At 42.7% G+C, this 14,098-nt stretch overlaps 1 protein-coding gene across 1 annotated transcript in view; it reads left to right on the forward strand.

The window, feature by feature from the left end:
* The first annotated feature begins 12,387 nt into the window (after nucleotides 1-12,387).
* UTP20 (UTP20 small subunit processome component) overlaps nucleotides 12,388-14,098 on the forward strand; it is a 61,424-nt gene continuing 59,713 nt past the window's right edge. The window contains exons 1-2 of the mRNA XM_032689616.1: nucleotides 12,388-12,491; nucleotides 13,165-13,245. Coding sequence (XP_032545507.1) covers nucleotides 12,447-12,491; nucleotides 13,165-13,245 — 126 coding nt within the window. The 5' untranslated portion in view covers nucleotides 12,388-12,446. The remainder of the gene's footprint in view (nucleotides 12,492-13,164; nucleotides 13,246-14,098) is intronic.

The raw sequence follows: 14,098 nt of genomic DNA on the forward strand, positions 1-14,098 counted from the left end.
TCCAGATGTCCTGCTGAGAAAGACCAAGAAAGAAACTTATTTGCTACACCTACCAATTAGACTTTGATTTATTGATCATCTGAAGTGGTTGCCCTAAATGAGCTTTTGACAATGTGAAAGATGTGAAACCTTTCCAGCAAAGTTTCATTCAAAACCAGAACCTTCCACTCAGTGCAATGAACTGCTGTTGTCTGGAAAAAGTATTTGTTGTCAAAAAACACAACCCCTTTCTCAAAGGAAGGACATAAACAGGCTCTTGCCCAGACCCACTGCTTGTGCTGCTCAGAGCTTCCTGCTCGGTGTCCCTTGTTTGCACTCTTTCAGGAATCATGTTGCTGAAACCATTCAAACAATAACATGCATTTAAAGTATTAATTACACAGGATTAATACAGTTTTGATTCTGCTTCTTTATCACTTTTGACATGATGTAAACACAGCAAGTGATAACACGTATTGGAAAACAAACCATGTTTCTTAACTGAAACACAGGCAGCTGTGAGGAAATGCACGTCACTCTGGTTTCAGGTGATATCTTTGGTTCTTTTAACAGTAGTGTTAAGCAAATTGTCTTTCAAATGTCATCATGACCAATATGGCAAGAAAGGTTGGATGTTTCCATTTTTGGAACCAGCAGTGAATCTGTGTGATGCCCATGTTCTAAGTCACAGCAAGTGGTCCTGGAGAACAGGACTAAATGTTTTTCTTCTGGATTTTTCACACACGGAATCAAATTAGCTGTGTGGAGTTGTACTGTGTAACAAAGACAGAACTGCAGATATTTGCTTTTTCTCATTGCTACAATTAGATACTTAAATGTCTTCAGAGCATATTTCATTGCCTTCTTGTAGCACTCTACCCCATCTCCACTGGGTCTTATGTGGTCTCTCATCTCTCTGCCTGTGTGACTGTGTTATTGTGAGATCCACTGACATCCCTGGAATTCAGTGTTTAATAGCACAAAGTGTAAGATTCACATTTCTCCAGCACCCTCGAATTAAAAAGGACATGGATCTGACTAAACAAACCCCAGACTGACTAAGGGGTCCAAATGGTTCCTTTCTTGTGATGGTATTGGGCTCATTTCCATTACTGGACACCTCTGTGAGTTGTTACTGGAAGTGCCTCTACTGCTTGGAAGGACATTCCTTCCCTGCTCCTTTCCGTGTGGATGGACACTGCATTGGGAGACCGGTGTGATGGATTTCCTTCTGTAGATAAGACAAATATATTGAGCCCTTGGAGAGATGCTGCCCACCTCTCTGATGGGTGGTTTTGCCCACCTTCCATCTCTTTGTGGAAATAGATTTTGAGGAATTCTCCTACTTGTAGGCAAATGTGAGCATGGGCAAAACCAACTGTGAGGTAGGACAGCACTTGGAGGCCTGGTGACCACTGTTCAGCAGTGACTCAAGACCTTTTGCAATTTGCCCTGGCAGCGTGAGAGCTTTCTAACTTCTGGTAATTCCTTGCTTGCATATGCAGTTTCAGACTATATGGGGTTCAGCTGTACCTGCACCAGCTGAGCTCAGTTTGCAAATGAAGAGCAGTTCATGCTCAATTTTACTCCTGCAAAATTGAGTGCCAGGACTGGGTCTGGAAGTCTGAACTCTATTCTCTTCTACTTACACACAGATCACCTTGGAAACCTTGCCAGAGAATGATTGGTTGTAGGTAAAAACAAACAAAATAATTTCAAAACGAAATCTGCAAAAACTAATTTTTGGCCTTTTTGTACTCTATTTGGCCTTTTCTGGGAACACTGTTATGATGATTTGTCATTTTGAAAAACCCTGTTTATTTTTGTTTGGATGATCTGTTAGGAAATGAGGGGTGTGGGATTATGCTCTCTGTGTATACATACATGTATGCACGTGGAAAGTGTTTGTCCTTCATCCAATGACCAAAGCACACCATGACCAAATCTACAGAGAGGCTAAGGCCTTGGAGAGACTAAAGAACTACCAGTTGCATTAAAGTAGATTGGGGGGGGAAAAAGAGGGATCCCATAAATGTTCTTATTGAAAGGAGGACTGCAGCAGGAGCACTAAACCTCTGTTAGGTAATGGTGAAACCATCCAAGAGGAAGACTTTAAAAACACCCAACTGCAGGCAAAGCTTTTCATCTTCTTAAGTACTAAGACACAGACACATGGGGATCCAGGTTCCATCTACTCCTCTGTTCATGGAGCTACCTGTTAAATTTCCTTTACATCATAGTTAAGAACACCATATCAAAATTAATCATTGACTCCTACTTAAACAGTCTGACTTTTCTCACAATGCAATCCTTCACGTCAAAATGCACTTCTTTTACTTATGGTAGATTTGGCTTGCAGCAACTGTTTCCTGCACAGTACCACTAATCATCTTGAGAAGTCTGCTTGCATTTTGATGTAAAGGAAGCTGATTTCTGATGGTGTTTCATATTTCTGAAGATGCGTTAGTGTTTGGCTACACCCTAATCTCTTCTGCTTGCTGTGCTTGTCCGTACACTGCTGTTTTGAACTGCTGGGCTTAGTATAGTTAAGCCCATCACCATCATTGACTTTGCTTTTTCTCTCCTAGTTTAATGCTACTGTTGTGGTTTAATCCCAGCCAGCAGCCAAGTACCATGCAACCACTAGATTACTGCCTGCCCCCACCCCCACTGTAGTGGGGAAGAGAATTGGAAAAAAAAGAAAAGTAAAACTTGTGGGTTGAGATAAGAACATTTTAATAAGTGCAACAAGATAAAATCTAATAATAATTATTACAAAAATTATAATAATTACAATATCAATTTGAACGGAAAGGAGAGGGAGTGGGATAAAATCCAAGGGAAACAAGTGATGCACAATTGCTCACTGCCTACAGACTGATGCCCAGCCTGTACCTGAGTAGCATGTTCTGGCCAACTCCCCTCAGTTTATATAATGGGAAGGGAGTTCCGTGGTATGGAATAACCCTTTGGACAGTTTAGATCAGCTGTCCTGACTCTGCTCCCTCCCAGCTTCTTGTGCATCTGCTCACTGGTAGAGCAGGGGAAACTGAAAAGTCCTTGACTTAGGGTAAGCAGGCCTTAGTAACAACTAAAACATCCATGTGTTACCAACACTAGTCTCATAGTACATTCAAAATGCAGCACTGTACCAGCTACTAAGAAAAAAATTAACTATCCCAGCCAAAACCAGGGCAGCTACCTTAGAGGAATCTTCCACAGTTTTATTTAGTGATTTTCATACCCATCTGTTTAATTATTTTTTGTCAGCTCTTTTTCTGTTCGTAGTGTTTGGACATGAAAGAATGACTCTGCAAGGGTATTCAGATGAGCAGTATCAGAACCAATACTCCTTGTGAAATTTGCATAAGTCCATTAGAAATAGTCATCAGGCACCTGTATTTTGAGCACTGGGATTTTCTTGTACAGAGATGTCCTGTACATCTTAGCTACATGTTAGCTACATGTAGCTCTTTAGCTCTTAGCTACATGTTAGCTCTTTTTTTCCAATAAAATCACCAGGACACATTTCCAAGCATCCTTTTAGAAACTTCTTTCCAGCCAGTATTTTTACAGAAACCCCTCTTGCACAGACTTTATACTGTTTGTGAGCAATAACAAGGGTGCAATGCCATTTGCAAGTGTCTTATATCTTAAAATACCACCATAAACATAACAAATATTTCAAGAAGCATAGTTCCCTAATTCTATGTCTGTAGCATTTCCAATCCTCATCCTATCCAAATCCTAGATTTGAAGAGATGTAGATTTGCAAAAGGTCTTTTCTTCAGACCCCAATAATGGGAAGTCTTTCAGGGTAACAACTCATTTGCTCGAAGTGCTTGTGTTTTCATGCTTAGCTTGTTTGGGACACAAGGACAGAAGGAGTAACTTGCAAAGAAAGAGATCAACAAGGAGAAAAGAGCCAAAGAGAGGCATAAAAGTCCTGGTTTATGTTGACATTTTGAAGGAAACCTTCTCTAGTTGTTTGTTTTTTCAATTTTTGCATTCCACTGAAATTCAAATGAATGCAGTTTGCAAGCAAAAGAATTTACATGTGAGTGCTTAATGGTCTTGAGCAGGAAACTTCAGATTGTGTAACCCCCTAATACCAACACACATTTTAATATCAATAGTCAGTGCCTCACAATTGAAGGAAGTACTTAAGTTAGCCTTGAATACTGAGCATTTAAACCTGAATGGAGTCTATAATGCATTTACTGGAGAATTCTCCTCTTTCATTTAAAAGAACAAATTTCAAAATTTATTTATGGACTGTCCATGCAGTGAGATGTAGCATGCATACTTATTTGCTCAAGAGAAAAACTAGTATGGGAATAAAATTGTGGCACAGATTTTACTTATTTAACTCAAATGGATAAATAAGTTACACGCTTGAACTTTATTCTCATGGCTTTGAGATCTTTTGTTTATTTAAGGTGTTCAACTTTGCATCAATAGAATTACAATTCAACTACTTCCAGTTAATATATGAGAAACAGCTGTCAAATGTTCACCAGAATAATCAACAAAAAAATTGATTTTTTTTCTGAGTAGATTCTTCTGAATTTCTTTATTTTGTTTCTGTTGTTTCCCTTTTTTCCACTATCTGCTATCCAAATTATCGCAGTTCACAGGTTTTAGCTGATGTTATTTTGACATGTGTTTGTTTTAGGTGTTCCATGTAGATACTTTGGTTATGCAGCTTGGTTCCCTACTGGGAGAGTAGAGAGACAGGCTCTTCAGAAAAAACGTTGCTGCTTTGATATGCTCCCTGGAGGAGCCTGTCTCTTTCCATTTTCTACAGAGGAAGACGCTAGAAATGAGCCTGCTAACTTTAGCACTTCAAAACACACTGAAAAATGTTCCCTGCCACTGTCCCAGTGCCCTGACTAGCTCATCATTTTGATTATTTGGATGTATTTTTCCATCCATACTCCAGAGTGTCTATCACCAGTTCTCATATCTCCTTGTTATCTGCCTCCCATCTTTCTTTGTAATTGCTACTGCTAAATTCCCTGTGGTCCCTCAATCCTTTCCTCCCCCTGTCTCTTCATATTAGGAAATTTTCTCTTTTCCCTCCCTCTCACATTTCTTCTTCCAGAATCCCCTTTTTTGGACCCACAGTCCCAAGAGGCATTTCCCTCAAAATTGCTGTTTGCTATTCAGTTCATTCTTCCAATTTTTTAGTGTGTCTAGGAACTCACTGCCTTGCTTCTCTTTTAAACCCCTTTTTGATCCTCTTCAGTCCTTCTTCTACTCTCTGTCAAGGCTGCCCATGCTGGAGATCACACAGACACACACATTGCTTGGAAATGTCTGAAGGCAGTTACCCATATTTGCACCAGCTCTATGTGTTTAATTGATTTGTTTGTCTGACATCCTCAAAGCAACATCCATCACCAAAAGTAGATAAGAAAAGAAGGTTTTCCCTCAGGTCCAACCATCTGCACCTGTTGACTTTGGTTTGTTTCTTTTGTTTTCCTCTATAACATGAGGTTCATTGCACTAATTTCTGGTGAGATCTGGACATTTCAAATAGCAAATCTCTGTGTTTTTTTGGAGAGTGGAAATGCTGCCAGCATCCTTGGTCTCTTCCAATGTGCTGCTGGGACACACCATAGTTTTTGGCCTCTTGTACTGCAGTCTTAAGGTTGTTGCAGGATGCTAAGGAGTGGTGGGTGATCTGTGGTGAGGCAGGGACAGTGGACATGCGTCATGTGGATTTTCAGGACCAAACTCCATGGGAGGAGGACTTTACTAATCCGGGCACACTAGGACTTTTAAAATTAATGTCTGTTATAGTGTATTGCTATCCTGTGTTAGCATGCATTTAAATAAGCTATTGAGTGGGGTTTGATGAAAATGTGGATTTTAGGCTAAGGCAATGGGGAAGAAATAATATCTTTAGCATGCATTTCTGGATATACAAAAGGAATGGTGCAGATCCAGCATCATAAAGCCTCCACAGCTTCCACACAGTCAGATTAATACCTATAATGGAAATGCCATGTGATAGTGTTAGCGATTTGCAAACTTGATGAATGCTGTGATGCAGAAGCAAGCACAGAGGTAGAAGTGCCAGCTGAGGAGAAGCACTTAGGCTGCAGCTGGTTTTAAGGGAATCTATCTCTTGGTACAGCAGATGCTCTGTATTGGTACAGTACCATTAGCTGATCACCATTTTAAAGGGGCTCAGTTAATCTCAGTTCAAAAGAGGCACTGGTGGGCACCCTGCAAGTGCTCATCTTCTTCCAGCGGCTATGAACACCAGGCCAAATATAGCCCTCCGTGCAGCCAGTGGCTTTAGCCAGAGAGGTGAACTGCACCCTTGTGGTAGTGCCTGCCCAGCTCAAGCAAGCAGGACATCTGTTTCAGTGTCTTTTGGGTTTCTATCCTCAGTTGGAGGTTGATGCTCATTTCCACTTCCTTTATTACTGAAGTGTCAGTCTCCATCTAGATAACTTTTGCACAGGGATCTATTATTTCAGTATGTTTATGAGTTGTTTTAATGTCTCCTATTTGATCTGATCATAAATTAGACCCACAAGTCAGTATTAGAAGCAGCAGCAAGGTCTAAAACTTTTTCAAATTTTGTAGTAAGAAGGGATAGCCCTATTTCTTTCCTTAGCATTATCAACCTCTCCACAATCAGAGCATCAATGAAATTTTGCACTTCTTCCTCCGGAGAGAATTGTTTTCAAAGTAGAGTTGTGTCTCCTCATAAGGTTTTTATCACAGACATGGATTCATTGACAGAAAATTGAGGTGCTAGGAATAAGAACACACACACACATCTGAGGTGTCCCTGAAAGTCCTACTGCGGTATGGCTAGGGACATTGTCTGGAAGTGGAACTGATTCTGGTGGCAAATCCTTCTTCTTCTGCTAATATGGAGTTTTGGAAACAAACCAAAGAATCTAGTAATTTTTTGGTGGGTTTTTTTTTAGTTGGTTGGTTGGTTGATTTGGTTGGGTTTTTTTGTTTGTTTGGGGTTTTTTCTTCTGGTTTATATAGATCAATGCTGGAAATTTCTCATGAAATTGCCAGTTCTAGCAGCTTATGACACAGTGGAAGTGGTGAGAAGAGCTGCTTTGTCTCTTGATGTTGTATTAGTTCTTCCGTTTTTCTAAGCTATCCACAAATATTTCATCAAGCAGTACACACCAAAATTAGACTGCCTCCTAACAGTCTCAGCTTAACGGTATGTATCAGTTTAAATGGTTTTTCCTTACAGCGCTCTGCAGAAATGAGATTATTAGACCTTTTCTTGAGAGTTTCAGCTTTTGCAAACTAGGTATCTTGTATTTATGAGATCAGGAACAGATAAGTGAGGTATTGTGTCTATTGGAACCTGAGAGCGAAGTTAGAGCTGCATGAATATTTTGACAGCTTCAAATAAGAAAAAAAAATATAGTAAATTAATTAGCTAAAACATCAAATCTCGGCACCTAAACTTTGGATCTATGTTGTATGACTTAGATGCATACAGAGAGGGAAGTACAGTATCAATTGCTTTGTATGTTACCTTCTATCCTATGCCAGGAACATTGCATTCCTTTCAGTTACAAAATTATGAGCCTGGTCTTATTTTCCCCTGAATGTCATGCACAGCTGACTACAAGTTTAAAGGCAGAAACCATTCGAGAAAGGAAATATCCTTGACTAGATCTTTCTGTGATTTTGTGTTTTCTACTCCCAACTTCTCAACCTCATAGTGAGAAAATGCTGTCTTGGATTATTGATTTAGTATTTCCTCAGTGGTCTTATACAGATAAAAGGGCCAATAAAGACACAGCAAAAGAGGACAAAAGAAGAAAAATTGTATATGGGAGATGACGATGATTTTGAGGGAAGCATTCCCTCATGTGCACCTGCTTCCAAGAGATTTTTATTGTTTTCCATTTTGCCTTTTTTGGAAGGTTTAACATGATCTTAAAACTTTCAGTTGTGATCCTTCAGCCCCAATTCATCACTGTTGTTTCAAGATCCCAAACAAGCAAGAGGGATTTCAGGGTGGAAGAGGAGAGCATAGCTTCAGATTCACTGCTAAAGGCTTTATGCTTTGTTCCCAGACATGCCAAACAGTCAGGTTTCATGACAGTTTTCTGAATTTTGAGTTAAACTGTAAACAGATTGTTAGTAGCCCCAGACACATGACAGACAGACTGAAATCCAGATGGTTTCTGTCAATTCCAGATGCCACTCATTTTAGTGGTGAGACTGAAATGCAGGAGAGCATTCACATCTCTTTGGGGGGACAAGACTCCATCCTCCCTAATTTTCTTTTCCATGCCCCAAGCTTCCCCTGCGAATCTTCCTTCTGCTGCTTGTATTGCTTCTATTCCCAGGACCTCTCCTGTCCTGGGCCTATCTATATAAAGGCTGTCTGTGCAGAAATCAGACCCTTTTTCTTTCTGACACAAATTAAATTCTAGAATTTCTTGTCCACCTCCAAAAAAACCCCCAAAACAACAACCAAACAAACACAACCTAAAAAAACCCCAAGGTATGGGTTCCTGCTGGGTGGAAAACTTGGAATAGTACCTGTTGGCATGAACCAAAATTGTGCCAGGGATTGGGCTGACGATTTATTCGTGTGGGTGATCTCTGTGCTCTGGCACTCTTCAGTTTACTTCTAGAGATGGAGCTAGTGCAGCCCACCTACTCCAGCTCCACAGCAGAACCCTGACATGCAATAGACGAGTCACTGGCCTCAGCGTCTTAAGAGGTTAAATCAGGTTGTCAGTGCCCCTTTCTGTGAGGGAGTCCCTAAGTTCAGGATATTTCAGGCATGGATGCTTAACCCTGTACCCAAATAGCTTCAGAAGTCTGGGATCTATATTTCAGCTCCGTGTCCAAAACCCTCTCTGATCAGCAAACCTAAGGGTAGGTGAAAGTTTCCCCATGACTCAGCTAGCATTGACCTGGAGTAGCATTATTTGCAGAATCTCTGTGCTTCAGGCATATTAGAAAAAATGTGGTCAAACAGTTCCACCAGATTGCAGAACAGGATTCCAGCATCTTGTCTGCTTTGATTTTGAAGTGCTCTCAACAACATCCGACATAATCTTGTGGGGTTTTCTTCTGCAAGGCAATGCAAAATGCCAGCTAGAAGCTGAGGAGGAAACTGGCAGTGAAAATATGTCATTGTGTTTCAAAGGGCTCTTCTTACTTTCCAGGCAAATTAAAAAAATATAAATCCTTTTGCTTCAGTTGAAAGAATTCACCAAAGCGAATGTTGCACTTATATAACCTGCCTTAAAACTCATGCCAGCTTCCCCCTATACAAGGATTTTGGAGAGCTCCTGTGATGTAGCATGTTTCCAGCCCTGTGCACCCAGTGTGTGCATCGCCAAGTTGTTCTGTGGGGGGAGTCGAGATATGCAAAGAGAAAGGCTTCTGGGTTCACAACTAAGTCAAATAACTGTCACTACTTTAAGGCTCCAGTTACTTATTTAGTGTCTTTAATATTGACTGAGGAACCTAGCTTTGGGCATCCAAGCTTGGAAGTTGTTTGGCTAAATTCACAGGTGCTTCTGTTAATTTATTAGCCTGTCATATTTAATTTTGAAAAGAAAATCTTCTCACAATATAATTACCTATGCAAACTCCTTTTCTGGCACATCTCAACCATGCCTGTATGAATATAGTAGGAAAATGAAAATTTGATCTTACACTTGTGCATCTATGCAATCTACAATATCCTGAGATTAAAAATAGGCTGACCTGGCTGCTCCTTGGCTTGTGCCAGGTAACATGTTCTTTAGGATAGAGACTCACAAGCTTCAGGGGTGTGTGTTGTGCTTGTGATTAATATACATAAAAATACGATAGAAGTAGGGCAACCCTGTAATAGTTTGAATAGTGTTTATTTATGTAGTTACTGAGCCATGTCATGGGGGGCATCCACAGGGTCAGTTGCAGATATGCACATATAATGACGTCATCCAGACTTTCTGAGACTACCAATTCTAAGGCACAATTAATTTTGTTCTAACAGAATTGTTTCAAGTACAAGAATGTGTCTAGATTGGCAGTGAATATAAAAGGAGCCTGAAGTTACTGCTCAGAGGCAGGCGTGCATTCTAAACATGTAGGTTATTTGAGATGAATTCTGCCCTGTGAGACCATCTGGGGTTAAATATTGAAGTATTTTACCCAAATTACTATTATTAGGCTAAGCTGTCACATTTCCAGGGGACAAGCCTGCTTTGCTTCTACACCGAGTGTCTCTGGTTCTTGCTGAGTCCAGCAAACAGATTTTGAACAGGAGGACTAAAAAGCCCAGGAATGGAGGAGACACAGGGATCTTAGACCTGTCTCAGAAATGCTGATGGATTACAGTCAGGTGGCTGTTGCCTACAGTGAATGTGTGAAGAGGTCACATCTGCATAGGTGACTACTTTGATAGACATGCATGTGCTGTTTTACAATGGTTTCCTCTACGTGCCTCTACAGGTATCACTACCAATAAGCCATTGCTCTTCAGAAGGCCATCTGCTTTAAGGCCAACTGCTTCTAATTTTTAATGCCTTTAGCATGGATTTCTGAAGGAGAATTGCTGACAGGGGCCATCAGATAATCACAGGGTGTTGGAGCTGGGGCCTGCTCAGAGATGGGAGAACCACGTATCTTCCAGGAAAAGTACAAGAATAAGGCCTGAGGCTTGAGGCATTGCAGTCAGAGAGGAGTGTATGTAGTAAGGATACTATTAACATAGCTGCAGCTCATACAGAAGTGGGGAAGGGACCTTCTGGGTCACTGAACATAACCAGCTGTGGTGCCAGACCTACTGTCATGGCCATACTGGTATTGATAGATACTTGAGGCTCACTCAGATGTATCTCCAAGTGTGGTAAGGAATGCTGGCTGAAATGCAGTCCATGAGTACTTCTTGCATCCAGAAACTCTCATGAACATCAGCAGCTGCAGGTCTACTGAGAAGGTGCCAGTTTACAAACACAAAGAAGCATTTGTAGCCTTCTAAAAACTTCTTCTAATGTTTTTTTTTTTTTTTGCTGATGATGACTCTTCTGCAACAAGCAGAGCACTTCTCCCTGTTAATTTGCATGAATGTTAGATTTTGCTCACTCCCTTGGATGATTTTGTAGTGTGTGCACCCCGGGAAGTTCTACAGCATCTCTGCAAGATGCTATTCATAATAGAAAGATCTTGTGGACTGTTTTCCACAAGTACACAATACGTAGGAGACATACTAGGTGAAATTACTAACCACTTCTGGAGGGTTATTTGTGCTCTTAAACAGTTGTATTATGGTACCTGAGCTCTTTTATGGATCTAGACCTCTCCACATGCTTTTAGCTGCACTTTCTCATGGAGATATTTGGGCTTGAGATCACTTAAGCCAACCTTTTCAAACTCCAGTGTCTAAATTAGGAATTCTCTTCTCACTTAAGTGCAAATGCCAGAAGTCACAGGTGCTGAAGCAAGCATGTTCTCCTGCCTGTCTAGATGGCTATCATGTTAATGGCTATTACCTGCCTGTGGGCAGCTGGATGCACCTGGCAGTGTTTAACCTGGTGGGTCTGCTCAAAGTTGGGGATCCCTATGTGCTCCTAATAGTGAACTTCAGCTGTCCTCAAATCCAATCCTGTGTCTTTTTGTCTGAATAACCTGCACGCCTGGTTTCTGAAAATGGCCTTGAGCTGCCTGTAACAGGCAGAGCAGGCAGCCTAGGGCAGGATAAATTCCCAAGCTGTGTAAGCTTTAACTCAAAGTGGTTGCATGGCTCTGAGCTGTTTGCACTTCACCTGCCCAAACCAAAGCTTCTTCTGACGTTTAGTTCATCTCCCATCTCATCAATACACATTCTTCACCTTCCACTTCAGCTGCAGGCAGAAGCTCTCACAGGCCCTGGTATTGCAGCGAGTGATGACCAATCCATAATCATCGGCTCCTCTGCAAGGGTTTGATTTGCATGTACTTTGTCTGCAATGAGCTTTATTTATTTATTTATTTATTTATTTTAGGGATCCGGACAAAAGTCTGCACTAAGACCAGGGAGCTGAGCAGAGGCCGTTTCGTGCTGAGCCATCGACGCTGTGCTCAGGGCTGCGCTCTCCCACAGAACGCTTTCACCACGCGCCGATCTGTCCTCTTCGGGCACGGCTGGGGCCTCGCTCGGTACCGGGGTGCCACAGCCCTCCGCCCTACACAGGAACGCAGCTGCTCTGCCCAAAATCCTCGAGGCACCGCCGCTCACCGCCAAGGTAAGACGGGGACAGACACCCCTCCACACTCTGCCCTAGGTGCTTGAGCGCTCTCTCTTTACGCCCACCGCCCGGCCCCGGCCGCCGCCGCCCGCCCCTTCCGCCGGCGGGCCCGCCCCCGCTCCCGGCAGCCCGCGGCGGGAATGGCGGCGCCCCGCGTGTAGGTCCGCACGTGCGGCCATCGGTGTGTGGTGCCGCGCCGCTCCACGCTGGGGCCCGCTCGCCACCGCCGCCATGAAGAGCAAGCCCTCAGCCCACAAGTCGGGGAACACGCACCGGGTGAGCGCCCGCCCGGACGCGGCTGGTGGCCGGGGGAAGGGACCTTGGGTTTCAGCCGTCGGCGTTAGTTCAGTTGTGCCCGGCTGCCGAAGCGATGCCGGGGCAGGAGGCGTGAGGGCGGGCGGCATGGAGCCGCCGAGTCGGGTAACCCCTCCCCGAGGCCAACACTGTGACGGTCCGGCTGCGACAGCCAGGCCGGAGTGCGGCTTCTGCCCCTCACCCGGCACCTCCGTCAGCCGAGTCACCGTCCCTGTCAGGCAGCTGGCGCACCACGGCCCAAATGTAGAAAAGTGACATAATTTAATAAAAAAATAATACGCAATAAGTTTATTAACTAAGGCGTTGTTTCAGGAAGGCTGAGACCTGGGCAGTTTCTTGAAATCCGGGTAGATTTCTCTGCATCTTTTTCACTGTGTTGGGCAGACGCGTGGTCTGTGAGCCTCGGTTTTGCAGAGCATGGGACGAGAGGGTCAGTCCTGCTCTTGGGCGTTTTAAGCATGTTTTGCCTTAATCTTAAGGTAATACTGATATTGACGGTATTATCTGATAGTCTGTCTTTAGAAACGGGGTTTCTGTTTGCAGTGTGTGTGCTATCAGGTGTCCTATTAGGAGGGATTTAGAAGAACTGGTCTCAGAAGTGAGCAAGACACATATATGTCTTTTTGTTTTACAGTTTCTTACCTTTTCGGAGCGATTAAGCAATATTAACATTGATATTATTCACCGTATTGACAGAACTGGAAGTTATGCTGAGGTAAGAGCAGCAATTGCAGTAATTTTCTGAAATCACATTGCGAGTAGATACACTCCGTGAAAGAGTCACTTAACAAATTTAGCCAGGAGGAAATTGGAAAGAAGCTTCTGCAGGAGTTGCCTTTCCTGGAGCCTCATTTCATGCTTTGTTCCCTTTTACTTTTTTACCTGCTTTTCTGTATTGCCATAGAGGCCCTTTGACAGTACCACCCTGATGGCTTCCGTGTGGCTGGCGGGCCTTTGGGTGTTACTGAACATGAAAGATGCTGCTGGGTCACTCAGCAATCCTAGGTCCTGACCTGCAAAAAGTTGCAGGTGCTGAGTAGTTGCAATAGAATCATAAGTTTGAAAATCATAAGTTGGAAAAGACGTCAAAGATCATTGAGTCCAACCATTAACCTAACAGTGCCAAATTTGCCCATAAACCATGTCCCTGAGTGCCATGTCACGTTTAAATATTTCTGGAGATGGTGACTCAACCACTTCTCCAAGCAGCCCAGTTCAATGTTCAGTGAAGAAATTTTTCCTAATATCCATGATAAACCTCCTTTCACCCAAAGGGTGTTTGAGGCTCCCCAGAGAAGTGATCACAGCACCAAGCCTGACAGAAGTGTTTGGACAATGCTTTCAGGCACATGGCGTAATCCTTGGAGTGTCCTGTGTAGAGCTAAGGCTTGGACTCTGTGATCCTGATGGATCCCTTCCAACTCACTATATTCTGTGATTCTAGTACAATTTTAAGTCATTTCCTCATGTCCTATCCCTTTTTACTTGGGTGAACAGAGTGACACACTACTGGCAGCATGTGTATAAAGCATGAGCATGTGTCTTTATGGATCATAAGGGTCATTTAT

The sequence above is a fragment of the Chiroxiphia lanceolata genome, chromosome 5 (genome assembly GCF_009829145.1).
Source record: "Chiroxiphia lanceolata isolate bChiLan1 chromosome 5, bChiLan1.pri, whole genome shotgun sequence".
Lineage (NCBI taxonomy): Eukaryota > Metazoa > Chordata > Aves > Passeriformes > Pipridae > Chiroxiphia > Chiroxiphia lanceolata.